Genomic DNA, 18,931 nt, shown 5'->3' on the forward strand with positions numbered 1-18,931 from the left:
AGTTATATTGAATAGAATGTGTTGCTAACATTTCCCTCTAATAAAATGCATGTAGTTTAAGTTGTCTTCAAGGACACACTACCCCAGTTTTGGAAACAAGAGAATGCTCGTGTGAAAGGAGCAAAACATGTGAATGAGAAAAATATGTAAATGAAATGGATCTTTCTTGCCACAAAGTCACCAAATTTTAAATTAGAAGACTTGTATGGGAAAAAAAAAAACTTTTATTGAACATAGTGTGTATATTTTCATTCAGACAACTAATATACATTATACAAAGAAGTTTCTCTCAAATTTACATGCATGTTTGCTTTCTCCCAAATCCAACTCATACAACAACATCTTTTAGCTAATACTAAAATTAGCAAAACAGAGATAGATAAGACTAAGTTCTCAAGCTTCATTTACTGCAGCTTGAGGAATATATCTGAAAAGTGAACTCTTTGGTACCCTCAAAATGACTACACCAAGATTGTTAGTTTGGACATGAGATTTGATATTATTACCTAGCAGATGATGATGATGACTTGCCCAGAGAAACAGATGCCAGAGATGATGCCCAAACCCGTACACTCCTCGCCCTTTCATGAAAGTTCCTGGTTTTGCATAGTCTTAGCTTGGTCCAAACACTCCTGACATCAATAAGATTAAGAACACGCCCAATCACTTGGCTTGTCTCGCCGAATATTTGCAAGTTCAAACGAGGAGCGTAGGAATCCCAGAAGGCTTGGAGATGCGGCATAATCTCGGGAAAGACAAAGAGAATGATCCTCAAACAGAGAAACAATATAGATACTGCTAAGTAAGGTTCCCTGCTTGACAATTCTTTCAGGGAGAAGCCCATGAATGACACATTTGAATGTTCATCACTCATCAAACTGCTTAGATGACCAGAATCAATATGATCCCTCGCCTGAAATCCTGAGACAAAAAAACAAGGTCAACTGAAGCATATACTTACATGGTACGGTCTTTTTCATTTAGCAGCCAATGAACTTTGTTAATTCCATGTAAATGCTTGTACATTAATTTTCAAAGTGCATTTAGAAACAGAAAAAAAAAAGGACGACTCAAAGCTATAAATCAGAACCAGGTAAAAATGGCAGTGTTGAAAATCCATAAAAATATTTACAAACTTACAAACTAAGATTCAGGATTTGTTTACCTGTGTTTCTCTCGTAAAATTCAACGATGGAGTTTAGATTTTTTGCACCAAGATATCTCACCCTAGATGTCTGGTTCACCAGTAAGATAGCAGGCAAGCTATGGATCCTATATTTCGAATATAAGCTGCAGGGAAAACCATATGTCCAGACACATCAGAAGACACTTATAAAGTTTTTGCCAATTGAATATGCAATATTTTCTGCTGAACTTCAAATTTTTATGTACTTATTACAATGTAGTATGAAAAAAAAAAAATCTACTTTGAAGTGCCAAGGTTTTCTGCTGAACAATCATGGATTATACTAGCCAAATGCAGACTGAGGCACTGCTGAACAAAGAATGGAACTAACAGCTGCAACTTGTTTTCAATCGCAAACTATGCAAGTAGCACACAGAAAAAGAAATAAATTTCATTAGTTTCTAGAAACAAGGGACAAAAGCAGAGATAGCTTCAAAACCTTGGCAAAGCAGATGATTGTTCAAGTGCCACATGCTCTACTTGAGGAAACATTGAACTAAGGATTTCAAATTCAGAAAGCATTCTGCGTGAAAAAGGGCACCAGGAAGCATAAAAGAGTATAGAAATGTAACCGACTCTCTTCCTTCCAGACAAAACCCTTTCTACGAAATTCCCATCCACCTGAAGAAATCAATAGGAAAAATGAAATACATGTAATGTAACCGGATATGCAAACTGATACAAAGTGAAAGTTCAAAATCCACAGTGATTAAGGCTTTTAACTGAAGCAAATTTATACAGAATCGCCCAGGACACACATGAAGACGTCTAATTGTCATTTTGAAACTTTGAGCTTCACCTAGTAAACTTTTCTAATATTGAGCAATAAACAGATTATAGGCTAGATAAATGGACTTCGCATTAGATCTCAGTATAACAACATGCTTATCAGTTACCTCGTTTCCAAGAATATGAATTATGGCTTATATAAGGGCTCCACATAATGGAAACTATTCTAGACAAGGACTTTATAGACATGGTCAGTTTCTTTCTCCCTTAACAAAGTAAAATCAGGACAAAATTCCAAATCTCCTCTATTTTGTTAACTCTACACAATGTACCATTTTGTTGATGGATTAATTAACAAAAGGCTCTAACAACAAGGAAAACAATATTTGAGACAATATTTGGTTGTGCCTTCAATTACAGAGTAAATGATTTGATTAACATCATCCAAATGTCATCTAGTTTCATGAGGAAAAAAATTATTGTCATTCAAAAGATTTCACATGGATTTATTAATCTTTTCTATAAGAAACTCCAATGATTATGTCTCATCCTGCATTTGGAAGATCCTTGAGAAGATACATAACTAGTTAAATAATGCATTATACAGGGCATACCCTCAATAAAACACTGCAATGCTAAAACTGAGAATTTTATGCAGCCTCCTCATCAATGTGATGAATTTTATAATTTTTTTATCACAAAGGATCACTCCCAAGATTGTTGTGGACGGCATCACAAGGAGACTTTTTATTCATGGCTACTTATGAGTTAACTCTAACAAGTTTTTGACTCTGGATACCAAAATCAAGTTAAATTTCTAACAAACTTGTTTCGGCATAAACTCAGGTGCACTTGCTTGAACTCAGAGACTTGCATGGAATTGCGAGTTTAGGATGACTAAGTATGTGTTCGTAAAAATATTTTAGAAAACGTAAATCAGCATTTTTTTCACTCGAACAAATAGTTACTTTCACTTTTCCAACCTAGGAAAGCACGATTTACAATCCCAATGCAGAAATCGATAGGAAAACAGTGGCTGTAACAGTAACCAAACACAGCCTAAATGAGCCAACAATAGAATGGTTATTTTTCCCCAAACACAACCACTGACAATCTTTCACTGTTTCTCAAAATCACAAAATGCAGCAGCTGTGAATGAAAGGGCTCATCATGCATAAAACATCAACTTCACAGCAGCACAAACTCAATTCTATAGCTGCACCCAATGTGCGGTTGTGAACCAGCAGCAACAAAGATGGTGAATGAAGCTGCAATGATACAGCTCCCAGTGCTAACAAAGTCACAAACCTAAAGGCATGAATGAGGTAAGCCATTGTTGCAAGTTTGCAATGAACCCAGCCTCCGCCAACAAGGTGAACGAACCCAGTCCCAACATGGTGAATCCACCATTATTGTCATTCTTTAGTAATTCTGCATCACTTGATTTGTAAATTTATCCGTAAATTTTGAACTTATTATGCTTTTTGTTTACACTGAGCTATGAACCTATTCTGTGATTTGTGATTTTGTCCATCAATTTTAAATTAACATGCTTTGTTTGTGGACTAAGCTATGAACCAGTGGTTTGATGCCTAATTATGTTTGAACTAGCTAACCTTGGATGCCTAATGATCCGACAAAAGAAACCCCCGTGGTCCATACCCAATATAGCCAAAAGCACAAATGGTACAAACTACAAGATTAAGCACATTGATGATTTTCCTACTCTATAGTAGCAATGGAAATCTCTTAGGATCAAAGCATCAAAATGAATTCCATTGTTTTAAACAGGAAATTCCCAACATCCTATCATTCAATATCATACTCTTGTCTTTTGTCCATAATTTCCTACAAGATTCCTATGTAGTTTGTACTTGCTATTTGCCAACACCTAATATTCCGATTCCTCATTCACAAATTATCAATTCAGAACTCAATTCTTCTAATGAGAACTGAAACCCGTGAACCAAAAACACCATTAATCACAAGATACAAAAAAAATAACAAATTGAAAATCAGCAAAGACATCATATCAATGAACAAAAACAAATTCCCACCATCAAAATCACATAAGAAAGCCAAAAAGCGCGTCAAAAAATGAAATTTGTAAGGGACATAGATGCAAGTACCTGAAGAGGAGGATTGGGGGTGATGGCAAGGGAGCATTGAGATTGAAGAGCAAACAGAAAGGAAGCAGAAGATGGAGAAGGGGCAGACGAGGATTGTAGAAAAGAGAGACAAGTGATGAAGAAGAGAAAAAGCGAGGTCACCATTGAAGATTATGTTTATTTTGTGTAGAGTGAGGGAAGACAGCCCAAAAGGCTTGTGTTGTGTTGGGTGGTGGTATGCTATCATATGTTGTTGTTGTCGGTTTTAAGAATAATGTTGTGTTTGTCTCTTAAAACTCAAAAGTGTCTGGTAATGTTGATGGTTTTGAGGTGGCGTCCATTGAGGTGGGTTAAGGTGGAGGTGGATTAGCTATCATGGAGTGGGTAAAGAAAATGGCCCGGTTGGATTCAGTTTTGTTTGGTTTCATGGTTTGATGTGGGTTCTCAGAGTCATTTAATAGGCAAGTAGTCCATGGTTTAATTCTCAATTTTTTGTGAATGAAAAAAACTTACTATTGATGAGTCTTTATCATTTACTGTGCTAGCGAATGATTAGTTTCAAGACTACCAAGTTACTAAGTACCAAATGAGAAACTTAAGTTCAAAAAAAAAAACCTATGAGATACCTTGATAAAAAAAATCAATATATTGAGTATTCAGTATTCACATTACAATTTATTTTTTATCTCATGTTTACGTCTTTTATCTTCTTATTTCTCTTTTTCTAGCACATTACTTATCATATCACTATTTTATTTCTCTTCTTATCTAAGTGTGGATGCCTTATTGTTGGTGTGAAGATATAATTTTTTTTTTCTTTCTAATCACTCATTTCCCAAAACAACCTCATACAAAATGGCTTTTCTTGCTTTCAAAAAAAAAATTTAAATAAATCTTCATTCTTATTATTTTTCTTATTGTTAACTTTATCTTATTGATTTTCATCAAGTTATTATAGTTGTTATTGTACGAGTAAGGGAATATCAAACTTGAGTATAAGATGTATGTCCGGTGAGGCAATTTTGTTGCACTGCTCCTATATGGAAGGACCACGTTCTTCTCATATCTAGCGATCAGGTGGGAATCAAATGTGGGTATCGGCAAGGCACGCTGACGCTCAAGTTGGCAGTGCTAATGAGAAATAAGGATTATGGTTGATCAAATAGTATGCACTTGAAATGTGTCCCTCAACGTGTACATGTACTTAAGTTTGTAACAAACTTGTGGAGAATCAAGTGTGGATATAATATCAATATATAACATATATTATTTGCTAATTTTTGATATTATCCTCATTCTCATAAACATCAGACTTAGTCAATATTAGGCAAATATGTTGGGCAATTCATTTTATTATGTAACAATTTCCCCCTCACCACATCACATCAAGTGATTATGACCCGACAACCAGGAAGGGTATGAAGCTCAAGAACGTACCAGACACTCATGACAACCTCGAACCACGTAAGCTCGACTTATATAAAAGGCAAGCCATGGAAGAACAAAAAAGGTACACCAATCCATAACTTCTCGACCGTTGTTTCCACCCACGTTCTAACTTCCACCTCTGACGCTCTTGAAGAAGAGGAGCAGCCCCAGAACGCAAAGAATCGTCAATCCATCCAACAAAGACCATTACTTCCTCACCGTTCTCCATCTCACAACACTCACGTGAGTGATTTGGTCAGATTCGTCCAAACAGAATGTACAGAAATATCTGAATGACATGTGGACAAAAAAAGCATGTCAGCATCAGTGTAGGTGAGGTGTCACTTGGCTGAATGGACATCAAATAGATATTTCAGGAATGAAGAAGAAGAAGAAGAAGAAGAAGAAGAAGAAGAAGAGGAGAGTTGTTAATATCTCTTATCTTGGTGTGCATGTGATGGGATTTTGGATGAGTCATGACATGAAACAACAGCACACCAGACAAGGACGTTTACCCCCATAGATAGGTTAGATAACCGACCAAAAGTCTCTTTAGCCTCACTAGCATTTGAGGGACCCCCTTTTGTTAATATCATCAACCCATCTTCATTTATTTAAGATCTTCAACAAACCTTTTGACAGTTTTGGCCTTCCTTCCTTTCACTCCTTAGTAAACGCTTGAGATATAGAATAAATATCAAAGGTTCTTACTTCTTATTTCCTTCCTTCCATTTTCCTTGTGATTTTCATTTTAAGCAGAGAGAGGGTGAGGAACTGAGGCACAGAAGATGAGGGAGGTCATAAGTATTCATATTGGACAAGCTGGAATTCAAGTGGGGAATTCATGTTGGGAGCTGTATTGCCTTGAGCATGGAATTCAACCTGATGGCATGATGCCAAGGTACACTGTTTTGTTTTGTTTTGCATGATCAATCATGTTATATGTCTTGTTCACAAGAATTCTGTACTTGGTTGTACCATTTATGGAATTGGATTGATTTTTTAGGTCTTCTGCCGTTTTTTGTTTTTGTTTTGGAGATCAATTTACTGCTTTCAATGTAGGAAAGCTTAATTTTTTAAAGATTTCCAACTTGATTGTCTTGCTCAGTTAGATTAGATGCAAGTCCTATAAGTTAATATGGGGTCTAAAGAAATCTTTGGTATAAAAAGTATCAACATTTTTCATGTCAGTTATTGCATCTTAATATGTTTATTGAGAAACATAATAAGATGCATAAATAGGTTTACATTGTGATACTGTAATTGACATCTCTCATGAAAAGATAAAGACACATAAGTGGATCTGGAATAGTTGTAATGCTTTTAGTCATGTCGGTGACATATCTGAGTGATGTTCAAGTTTATTCTTCCAATTCAGATAAGAGATTTCATGAGCTCCACCTACTGATGAGTAAAAAAAGCAGCAACAGAAAGGGGATAGAAGTTACGAAAAAATATTGACTTGAATTTTTTGTCAGGTTAACATAATCAAGGGTTTGCCATTTATATATTGCCTCTTGCAGTATGTCGTTTCCTTCTGGTCTAAGTTATTAGCAATTCTCAATTTGAACTTGAATTGTTATCTTCTCATAGGTGAAGTAGTATCCTCACAGATCCTTAAAAAGGTGATCGAAAAATCATGTTGTAACTTGTGAGGCTATTCTTGCTAATAAGAAACCCTTATTTTAAATTTGCACATATAAAAGGTTCATCAATTGCTGAGTGAACTTCTATTTGGATAGCTAAATGTTATGTAGGGCAGGGGCATTCAATTGTCCTAGGATACTACTTGTACTGAGTGGTTACTGGTTAGTACTCTGTGCTCTGCTTAGACCAAAATAGAGCTGCCAAATGGAAACCAGGAACTCTTCACTTTGCATCAGTATCTTGCTACTCTATAATATGTTTAAACTTAATTTTGAAATTTTATGTTTGGTTTTTGAACTATAATTTATTTTTTTACTTTATTTCTGTAGTTTCCCATAAAATGATTTCTACTCCATTCCCACCCTAATTTCTATTGTTAACCTTTTAATTGACTGTCTCTGAAGTATCAGAAGACGGTATTTTTCTTCAGATTTTATACACTTGTTAATTTATATGGTAGATTTGTGGTGGAGTCTTAGTGTTGTGTTAGAACTTAGAACATAGAAAAATTTGAAGTCCAAATTCATATTGAAAGGATTTCATCCCCCTTTAAGCTTCTACACTACCCTGAAAATAGAACTTGATTTTTTACGTATTTCTCCCTTTTAGTTTGCCACAAATAATGCTTGATTTCTCTCTGCTTGCAGTGATACCTCAGTTGGCATTTCAAATGATGCTTTTAACACCTTCTTCAGTGAAACGGGTTCCGGTAAGCATGTGCCGAGGGCTTTATTTGTTGATCTAGAACCTAGTGTTATTGATGAAGTAAGAACTGGTGAGTACAGACAACTCTTTCACCCTGAGCAGTTGATCTCTGGCAAGGAAGATGCTGCTAATAATTTTGCAAGGGGACACTATACTGGTAAGCCAATTCCCAGTGCAGATCAAAATTGGTTAGTTTCTTCAATGCTTACTTTGCCATTTATTGTGCATCTATGCTGCAGTTGGAAGAGAAATTGTTGAACTATGCCTTGACCGGATCCGAAAATTAGCGGATAATTGCACTGGTTTGCAAGGATTCTTGGTTTTCAATGCTGTCGGTGGTGGTACCGGTTCTGGTTTGGGATCATTACTTTTGGAACGGTTGTCTGTGGATTATGGGAAGAAGTCTAAACTTGGCTTTACCATCTATCCCTCTCCTCAGGTAGTTTCTTAACATCATTGGAAAATAAGAATGAAAGTAACATGATCTATTTGTGAAGCATCAACATTTGTTCCTGGTTTCTTAAATTCATGTTTTCAGCTTTTCTTATCAATTGTTTATGTAGATGTGTATATTATTATAGATTATTCATGTGGAATCATGTTATGGTAATACTGTTTAATGTGCAGGTATCTACTGCAGTTGTTGAACCTTACAACAGTGTTCTTTCCACTCATTCTCTTCTTGAGCACACTGATGTAGTTGTACTTTTGGACAATGAGGCAATATATGATATCTGCAGAAGATCATTAGATATAGAAAGGCCAACTTACACCAACTTGAATCGTCTAATTTCTCAAGTTATCTCTTCCTTGACCACATCCTTGAGATTCGATGGCGCAATTAACGTGGACGTTACTGAGTTTCAGACTAACCTGGTACCATATCCCCGTATCCATTTCATGCTTTCATCGTATGCTCCTGTGATATCTGCTGCGAAGGCCTACCATGAACAGATATCGATTCCTGAGATCACCAGTGCTGTTTTTGAGCCATCAAATATGATGGCTAAGTGTGATCCAAGACACGGGAAGTACATGGCGTGTTGCCTTATGTATCGTGGAGATGTTGTGCCCAAAGATGTCAATGCAGCTGTTGCAAATATCAAGACGAAGCGAACAGTTCAGTTTGTTGACTGGTAATTATACTTCCTTTGGAATGTCATAATATGAGCAATTTTAAATTAGATTATGTTCCTTTACTAATAGTTGTATGCTCTATTGTGATTCTAACTACTTATACTCTACTATTAATTTATAGTTCTTTCTATATTAGTATTTGTTTTGATTAATCATGCAAAAATACTAGTTTGCTAATGATTGAACGATTTTGATGAATAATTTCAGGTGTCCTACTGGTTTCAAGTGTGGAATCAACTACCAGCCTCCAACAGTGGTACCAGCAGGTGATCTTGCCAAGGTGCAGCGCGCAGTTTGTATGATCAGCAACAACACTGCTGTTGCTGAAGTCTTCTCTCGCATTGATTATAAGTTCGATCTCATGTACTCTAAGCGGGCATTTGTCCACTGGTATGTGGGTGAAGGAATGGAAGAAGGTGAATTCTCAGAAGCCCGGGAGGATCTCGCTGCTCTCGAAAAGGATTATGAAGAAGTTGGAGCTGAAGGTGAAGAGGGTGAAGAAGATGAAGAAGGTTATTGAGAATAGTCAATCCATAACTTACATCTCCATTCTTTAATATGTGGTGTATCTTTGGGTGTGCAATGACTTCCCTTGTCCATTGTTTTAAGCATCTTTCTGTTGTGTGCTAGCTTTGTTCTGATGACTGTTTCAAGTCAAAAGGCGCGATACAATTCTTTTCCTCATGAATAAGGGTGGTAAATGTAATTTCGAATCACTTGCTTTGTTTCTGTGTAGAGCAAAAAAATTGGCTGGCTAGGAATGCTGCAAATTTCCATTATTTAAAAAGAAAATAGATATTTTCTTATCTTTTGCAATAGTAATATACTAGTATGCTTATATAAACTGGCTGCTGTATTTTCTGCAAGTGAAGGGTAATAAGGATTAGTTTACCGATAAACTACAATAGTGTTTGTAAAAAACTCAAAATGGTACTGTATTTAGGTGCAACATGTCTAGTGCATCATCATTTCCCACCCTCCTAATGGTGATCAGCAGAAATCATGCATTACAAAACCATGAATAGTTGTTTGAGGAAACAAGTTTAAGTTTAGTGATATTCTACTACTACATGTTGAGAAATCTCACATTGATCAGAGTTATGGTCAAGGTAACCCTTATATATGGTGGGTGATCAGCAGAATTGGAGGATTCAAATGGCTTCTGTCCTAAACAACTTCAGAATTTGCCAACTTCGTATAGGAATTAAAGCCTTTTGTTTTCTGATGTTAAAAGTCAAGAGAAAATAGGAGAAAATAGTGAACTCTGATATCTGCCATGCCATGAGTATTATAATAGTTGTGTTATATGGCATGAAAGGAACCTCTCTTTGATATTGAACTACTTCTTGCTTGGTCAATTTTTTTTATTCATCTGTCTTTGCAGATTCCGCCCCAAGAGACAAGTCCTTTATATTTTTTTGTTAATCTAAGACCATACCTAGGATCAGGCTCAACCGTGACTTGTCTGTACTCTGCAGTCATGTTCTTAAGTGTCACATATCTACCAAATTTGACCTCTTCAACTATCTTTTCCCAATTTTTTAGATAAGAACTGAGAGCTAGTTTGTGGCTTGCTGGACTCATGCCATGGTTTTTATGGAATATTGTCATGTTGAAAGAAGGGGTGTTCACGCCTAAGATAAATCTGACCCAGCATTCAAAAAAGATTAAGTTATCAAAAGATGTGATTATTCTCTTGTAGTTGATGAGAGAATAGTTAAAAGTTGTTTCATAAATCAAAAGAAAAGGGGTTCTTAAACAAGTAACCTTGCAACAAATTAAGTATATCATAAACATTCATTTATTCCTTTCTTTTTATAAATATTGTGCTGACTTATACGGTTTTACCATATAAGCATGCCTTCAAGAATGGTTTTTTCATAACACAGGTATCATTCATGGAGAGGTAATCATGTTCGAGCAGGTTCATCCATATTATGATGAAACTAACTCTTTCAGGTATTTTTTTTTCCATACACAAGACTCAAATCCAAAATCTTACTTAAGAGGAATTGAACATGTACCACTTGAATCAACCACATGTTAGGTATGATTTTTTATTCTTTGCTAGTCTGTTATGCTGCCTGAGTTTTTATTTTAAGTTTTTCACATCACATGTTATATTTCCTATGGAATTTGTCTCTTCTTGCAATTCATATAGGCCAATTAATGTGATAGAAAAAAAAGAGATCAGATGAAGCGAAAATGGATGGAAATGAAATGAAAAAGAAAATGAATGTGAATGTGAATGTATCACAACCTATACCAGTAGACATTCTTATGCATGTTTGTATACGCGGTGGAAAATTAACCATGGTGAGCCAAAATTACGGTGGACAGGTGGACATAAGTAACTTCCCTTAGCTTTTATGACAATTCACCTGTGATTTTAACTTCACCGGTGTTCAACCGTGTATTCAAGCATGCACTTAAATGTATATCCATATTTTAGACTTAAGCTATTGATAAAAAGCTAGTTGGCTGTTTTAGAGTACACTTCTTGAAAGCTATATCTTATTGTAGTCTCTTCACGAGCCAAGTGGAGGAGAATGGAGGATAAGGATTAAGAAAATAGAATATTGAAAGGGATCCTTCTGGGTCCACATGACAGGTGAAATGAAATTGATGCCTTTGAACTGTGAGCAGGATGTTACCATTTCTTTGGATGTCATGACTCATGAGTAATATAATTTCAGTTCTATCACTTAATCTCCAAATAAATCAAAGATTTTGGAGTTTATAATTTCTGGCCTGGGGAATGAGAATGAGACAAGTTTATGCAGCCATAATTGATTGAGAATATATAATCATGGCCAATCCAGATGACCAAAAGGCATAAATTGTACAAAAGCATTGGACCAAAATCTGAGAAGATTCTGAAGCATTTTTCAATTAATTATTAATCAAACGAGCACAGTACTTGTCTCTTGTATGAAGGAAATTTATGTGTAACTCTACTGTTTATCCATGTAAAACAAAGTGAATAGTCATTGTGATTTTGGCTGTAAGGTCCAAGATTCCAATTTGCTTGTTTTGTCTCTGAAGTCTAGATTCTCACAATGGCGTATTCCTAGAAAAGAGATTTTTGATAGAAAAGAGATTTGAAGATCTACTTTTGATACTTGGGATGTCAAGAACAAGAAAAAGAACATCAATGCTTCGAGTTTTTACATCATAATGATTGATAAAGAGCTTCCTCAAGGAGCTAATGCAAGTGATGGGTCTTCTTACTGATATTCAGTGTATGTTTGGTTCTCAGTGAGTTAACCTCAGTATCAATTCTCACTGAGTATAATCACTTTTGGCTGACAATGTTTGGGACTCAACTTAGAGAAATGATTTCAGTCCCAACATGAATTTTTGGTAGAAGCTAGAGAGAGTAGCTTCTGCATTCAACATAATCAATTGTAAGATTTTACAACTGTATTTCATAATATTAGCTTACCAAAATCACTCTTTTCCACAAATGCTTCTAAATATAAATATATTCATTTTCAGCTCACTTCAACTCACTTTTACCAAAATCAAGTGTGACAATGATGATCCAAACACACTTAAAAAGCAGTAAAAACAGAATTATCTCTCATTAAAGCAATATATTTATTGTAATATTTCAATCAATCCTTGATCCTACACTCCTCCCTCTCAAGTTTTCAATAATTGTACAAACTAAGACTGATGCTATGGGAAGAAACATTTGCAGGATCATTAACTTAAGACCTTCAAGATCAAGTTTAACAGAACAATGAGCACAAGGGTGGAAGATCCCACAGAGTTTCATTGGAATCCTGAACAGTTTCCATGTACTCATGGACCCCATTAATTGCATAGAGTGAAGCTGATATCTGTCTCTCAACTTTCATTCTCTCAAATTCTGAAAGCTCCAAGCTAGCTGCATCAATCATGCCATCAGTCTTAGGCATGTCCAAAATTTGAGCAATGGGAAAACGATCAAAAACCGGTCCAAAACCCCAAGAAAAGTTGGATTGAGGTGGACAAGATTGAAAATCCTCCTTGCAATTGCTCAAATCTGGTTTATAAGCATCATCAAACAGCATTGTGTTTTGAACTTTCCCACTAGAAAGAGAGTTATGATCATTTTTGTCACTATTGCTTGTGTTACTACTAGTGCTAGTTGTGCTAGCACTTGGGGCAGGAACATCAACATCAACACCAACATCAACAACACCTTCCTGTTTTTTGTTACCTTTTTTGTTGTTAAGAAGGTTTCGAATCCGCGAAGCGAGAGGGGAATCCAAGGAGACATGAGTGATGAAGTTGGTTCGCGTGTTCGATCCGCGAAGGAGGCATGCAGCTTCATCATAGGCTCTTGCTGCTTCTTCTGCTGTCTCAAATGTGCCAAGCCACATTCTTATCTTCTGAGTTGTGTCTTTGATCTCAGCTACCCATCTCCCTGATGGCCTTTGTCTCACTCCAACAAATTTGTTTGTGTTGCTGTTTCTGTTTCTCCCTTTGAATTTTCCTCCTTTGGTTCCTGCTTTCTGATGTTGCTGCAAATTTGGTTGCTGGAATTGAATCTCCATCACAAATTGTTCAAATTTAGTAATTGAGTGAGGGAAGTTATGAGGAAGAGAAAAGAATAGAACAAATTGCTTTAGCTCTCACAATAATAATGGAAGGTTGTTACATATTTATATGCACGAATTGAAAAAGTTGCTGAGCTTTTGATTAAGCAAGTGGGATTAAGATATTGCATGCACATTGTCTTGAAATCTAATTGTTTAATTTTCTAAAGAAGAATTTTGATTTGGCATGATGGAGACAAGGTACCCTTCAAATTCAATTGCTCCCTTTACTTTTTTTTTTTTTCCCCAATAGAATGACCACTCCTATATCTGTCGTTTGTGAGCAGACAAGGCTCAGTTTGGATGTATCATGTATGAGACAAGAAGAGAATAAAGTTAGTGTAGATTTGTTCTTACTTCTAATCCATTTAACCTGAAGAAACAGTCAAAAAATTCCTTCTCAGTTATGTATAATATAAAAATATTTTCAGAAATAATTTTGAAAATATGTTTTTAAAAGAAGAAAAGAAAATTGCTTGAATGGAATGTTAAAAGTAGAAATTTTTAGGATAGTTATGATTTATAATTTGAATGACCTTTCTAAAATAGTTTCACATAACACAATTTTATGAGGAAAAAAATCTAGGACTTTTCTATTAACCAAAAAAAACAACCGTTAAAAAGTCATACATGTTACATACTAGCAAGCAACCCTACATCTAGACATTCATAAAATAATGTCTTTTGGACAATTTTCAGATTGACAAACGATCCTAAAGCCACGCTAAGGAACATTGAATCACCAAATCACATACATAATTAAAACAAGAAAAGAAGATAGACTTGAAAAAGAGTTGAGGGTATCCTCACCCTCCCCCTCCCCCTCTTTTTAGTCAAACAGTTGAAAGATGGTCTTAAAGGCATGAACGACTGCCACATGGAGGCTCCAAAATGATCCTTCAGATGCGCCCATAAACTAAGAGACTAAAAAAGCCATGCTTGCCACTAAGGGTAACCAAATCCGTGGTCACCTTACCTATATGTCTACCCATAATGATAACAATAATATATTTGGAATTGATTGTAGTAGTGAAGTAAGTTTCACAATGAAGAGTGAGGTAAAAAAAAAAAAACTAGGATTTAGTTTTTTTTTTCCCCATTACTCAGTAAAACTTCAAGCTTATGATTTATTTAATTTAAATATTTGTTATGTGAGAGTTTGTGTATTAGAATGAGGTTGAAAGAAGTCTATGCATTGTAAAATATTTCACATGATGTTTATTTTTTAGTTGTCGGTTTAGATAACTATCGTGATTTTTTTCTCTAATTTTAGAGTTTTTCACGTTACATTCTTGTGTTTTGATTGCCTTATTTTATTTCTATGGTGGTGTTATTTAATTTTCCAACAATGGTACCAAAAGCATCCGGTTTGATGAGATATTACATTTTTAGTATATTTTGTTGTAGCAATGTCTAATCTTCCATATCATAACAAATGTGTGATACTCTGAAAGTGCTAAAGAAGTGTGATACAATGAAAGAGTTGTTCAGAAAAGTTCTCGCTAGATAAAATTTGGTATTTAATCATGTCCATTGTGACCCACCTTTCTTTCCTAAGAATCTACCCAGTTCACAATTTAGTTTATAGTATACGTCCAACCGCAATTTCAAGTTATTCAAGTGTTATGAAGTTTGACATAAAAAAGTTTGATGGAAAAATCAGCTTTGAGTTGTGAAAATTCAATGAAATATTTACAATCAGGATTACACAAGGAGCTGAAATGAAATATCTCCAACATGGATGAGGGTAAATGGGAGGAATTGGATTTTAGAGCTAAAAGTACGATTTGTTTATGTTGGCAAAGAATGATCTTGTTGATGTGCAGAACCTACTATCATCCACAAAACTTTAGGAGAAGCTCAACATATCATATTAAGAAAAAAAAAATCAAATCGATTGTTGCTGAAGGAGCAATTCCACAATTTGTGCACGGATAATGAAATGATAATCTCTAATTATCTTAGTACTCTAAATGGTATTGCCTCTAAACTAGAATCTATTGGAGTAAAAAATTATGATGAAGATAGAGCATTAAGACTCTTATTGTCCCTTCCATCTTCCTATGTTTAAATGAAACTTGTTTTGATGTATGAGAAGGAAACTTTGAGTTTTGAAGAAGTTGTGAGAACAAATATTTTTGAAGAAAGTAGAATGAAAAGTAAAACACTTCATCAAGATCGGTATTTGTAACTTGCAACGGGCCTTATGGGAAGAAGATTCTAAGAAAGAATATGACATGTTGGAAGTGTGAGAAGTCTGGACATGTAATGAAAATTTGTCAATGTGGAGCAATATCAAAAAAAGATTATGAGGTGAGTGCTAGTAACGTTTCCTTAGTTATGAGGAGGATAATATTTTCTGAAAGAATAAAAAGTGTATCCTTATGATATTTTTGTACTATCATGGAAAATAATAACTGATAAGTTATTTCAAGTGGATTCATGATAACACTCGGAAGTTGGTTGACATTGATGCCAGATATATGATGAGATTGTATCAATGATTGAAGAACTTCTGAAGAAAGCTAGTATGAAAGTTGCACCATAAATTTCCAATAAGGTTTCGACGTGTAGAAGTTCTTGGAATGTTTTAGTTCCAGGTGAAGTGTACTCTTTATGATGGGGTCCGATAGTTTCTCTGCTGGTGTAGGCAATGGAAACCATGATTGTTTGTCTAAACATAATGAAAGTAGAAGATATAACCTTGACAATGAAGGTGGAGATTGTTGGAGTTGATTGTAAGGGTGAAGCAAGTCTCACTTCACCATTGTGATAAATAAAGAGTGAGGTCACAAAAAAGGCTATTGGAGAATACTAACACTGCCTAGATACTGAAGCAAGAGTGGGATTAATTCTATATATTATATGTAACTTCTTTGTTTATAGACGCACTAGTTAGAAGCACTTTAAGCTTATGTATGACTTACTTAGTTTAAATACTTGTTTTGTGAGAGTTTGAGTGTATTGAGGTGAGATTGAGATAAGCCTATACCTCGTAAAAATATTTACTTGACGTTTATTTTCTAGTTGTCGGTTTAGACAACGAAAGTGAATTATTCTCCGATTTTGGAGTTTTTCATGTTATATTCTTATGTTTTGATTGTGTTTATTTTATTTCTTTGGCAATGTTATTTCTTAGCGAAGATTCATGCATATAAGGAGCCTTTGGATAAACACTTTAATTAAATAGTTATGGCAAAAAGCGGTTATCGCATACTTATTCATAAATTAATTTGAGAAGTTTATGAAAATAAGTTGAAAATAAATTATATGTAGGAATAAGTGTTTATTCATAAGCTAATATGAGTAACTTATGAAATTGACTTCAAAAGAGTTTATAGATAAGTCTTAAACTATATTTATATAAGTGATCTCAAACACTTATAAGTTAAAAAATATATTTATCCTATAAGATAGGCTCAAATACGCTATAGTCAGAAGATACAATTTTTCTCATGCAAGTTGCATTTGTTGTGATGACCATGTTTAGTATTAGGGGTGTTTAGACTCATACTAGAGTGAAGAGGAAAGAAAAGATAGAAAAAATAATAATGATTGTGATAAATAATATTTAATGATATGTGTGGATATAACTATATAAGTTCCACACTCACTAGAAATATGATTAATAGTAAAAGAAGATTAATCTTTATAAAAAGTAAAACAATCATAGGGTATGAGTTAATTTTTAAGTTAAAATTAAACTTAACCCAAAGTTTATTATAATTTTTTTTTTGAAATAAAAGTTTATTATAAATTCAAAATTGGTGTTGTAAGTTATCTAGTCTTGAGCGCAAGGAAAGTGTTAAAAATCAAAATTGGTGTTGTAAATAGTAACCCTCTTCTCTAGTTAAAAAAAAAAAAAAGTAACCCTCTTCTCACGTCATCTAGAAAACTATTTGTTCCCCTTTTATTACGCCTCTTAATCAATAGATTCCTCTTCACCATCTTTCAACCAATTCCTAGTTTTTTATGTGACATTGTCGTTGTCTTCTTCGTTAATTAATTGAGGAGGACAATTAGCTAAAGCAACATTATTTAGTTTGAAGTTAATCATCATTGTTTTTAGTCATCTGTTTTCTATATGAAATTTTAATGATTAAATATTGCATGCCACTAAAGTTCACGATGAATCTAGTTTCAAAAAAAAAAAAAAGTTCACGATGAATCTCACGTTAGACAAGAATGAAGATATGGGGAAAAAGACACAAGTTTAGGATATTAAAAAATTTGTAATTCTACATGGCAATGTTATCTTGGAAAATCTTTCCAAAATTCGAGTTTATGTTAGCAATAATCAAATAATGACCATAATAATCCATCAATCATGTAAACAATAATCGCGATCCTTAACGCAGCTTCAATATTTAAGCTTGTTATTAAGAAAAAATTTCCAAAGAGATTAAGCTCCATCAAGTAATTAATTTGAACAACAATAAAATGTATGAACAATCACCCTAAAAAGTTTGAATAATTATATCTAATTGACAAGAAAAAATGAAGGAAATAAGATAAAATGATAGAAAAGTGAAATTGCCAAACTACCAGACAAAAAAAAAGCAAATTTCCCAAGGCTTAAAGTTGAATTATGGAACTTTTAATTCAACTTAAAATGAAATTAATTGAGAAATCTCACATTGACTAGTAAATATAAAAGGTAGTGCAAATTTTATCATCTAAGTTGATTTTTTAGGTAGAGTTAGGTTAATCCAATAAAATATTATTACAAGTCTCACATCAATTAAATATATGGCCGATACAGCCAATATAGTGCAATATTCACCTTAAAATTAACTTTTGAGATAAAGTTAGACCTAAGTCAAATTCTAAAATATTAGAAAAATAAAATAAGAAACAAAAATGAGGGCAAAAGAGGAAGAGTCTATGCCCTGTGGTCCTTTCCATGAATAATTGTTCTTTTCTTTTCATTTTTTAATATAGAAGATAACATTGAGGAGTGTGTGATGCCTGACGTTATGCTCAACTACTACTAATACTAACGAGATAAAGGAAACCTTTATGAAAATGAGAATCTTTCTCCCTTAGAAAAATGAAAACTGCCTCTTTTCTAATTTTATATGAATCGTTATCCTTAGTTGGTTGCTCATCAAATATAGCTTTTAGTTGCCTTTTAAAGTTGAGGATTAAGCATTTAAAAATAATCTACTTCAAATGCCACTTGATTTCTTTTTTTTAGGACCAAAATAATGAAATACAAGCCCATATTTATATTTTTACAAGTCAAATCAGGCTATTTTTAATATTCCCCACCCATATACTTCAGTTAGTACCTACTACAACTAATAATTGTTTGTAAATGGTAGTACTCATCTAATGTTATAGAAGTCATTTTCTTCTGTTTTGTCAACACATATAAAAAGTATACTTAATAAATTATTCGCATT

General features: G+C 34.2%; 3 protein-coding genes across 3 annotated transcripts; 1 reads left to right on the top strand and 2 right to left on the bottom strand.

Annotated features, from left to right (window-relative positions):
- Positions 1–201: 201 nt before the first annotated feature.
- LOC130729885 (5'-adenylylsulfate reductase-like 5) lies at positions 202–4,438 on the bottom strand. Its single transcript, XM_057581737.1, has 4 exons — positions 4,045–4,438; positions 1,626–1,807; positions 1,166–1,290; positions 202–921 (listed from the first exon to the last, which is right to left on the bottom strand). The coding sequence occupies exons 1-4, from the start codon at positions 4,186–4,188 to the stop codon at positions 503–505; spliced, it is 870 nt and encodes a 289-aa protein (XP_057437720.1). The 5' UTR covers positions 4,189–4,438; the 3' UTR covers positions 202–502.
- A 1,423-nt stretch (positions 4,439–5,861) lies between these two features.
- LOC130729886 (tubulin alpha-5 chain-like) lies at positions 5,862–9,746 on the top strand. The gene is made up of 5 exons (XM_057581738.1): positions 5,862–6,352; positions 7,746–7,960; positions 8,043–8,242; positions 8,431–8,939; positions 9,148–9,746. The coding sequence occupies exons 1-5, from the start codon at positions 6,240–6,242 to the stop codon at positions 9,458–9,460; spliced, it is 1,350 nt and encodes a 449-aa protein (XP_057437721.1). The 5' UTR covers positions 5,862–6,239; the 3' UTR covers positions 9,461–9,746.
- A 2,754-nt stretch (positions 9,747–12,500) lies between these two features.
- LOC130729887 (ethylene-responsive transcription factor ERN1) lies at positions 12,501–13,577 on the bottom strand. The gene has a single exon (XM_057581739.1). The coding sequence runs from the start codon at positions 13,482–13,484 to the stop codon at positions 12,675–12,677; it is 810 nt and encodes a 269-aa protein (XP_057437722.1). The 5' UTR covers positions 13,485–13,577; the 3' UTR covers positions 12,501–12,674.
- Between the last annotated feature and the right edge of the window lie 5,354 nt (positions 13,578–18,931).

Source organism: Lotus japonicus, chromosome 1 (assembly GCF_012489685.1).
Source record: "Lotus japonicus ecotype B-129 chromosome 1, LjGifu_v1.2".
NCBI classification, from domain to species: domain Eukaryota; kingdom Viridiplantae; phylum Streptophyta; class Magnoliopsida; order Fabales; family Fabaceae; genus Lotus; species Lotus japonicus.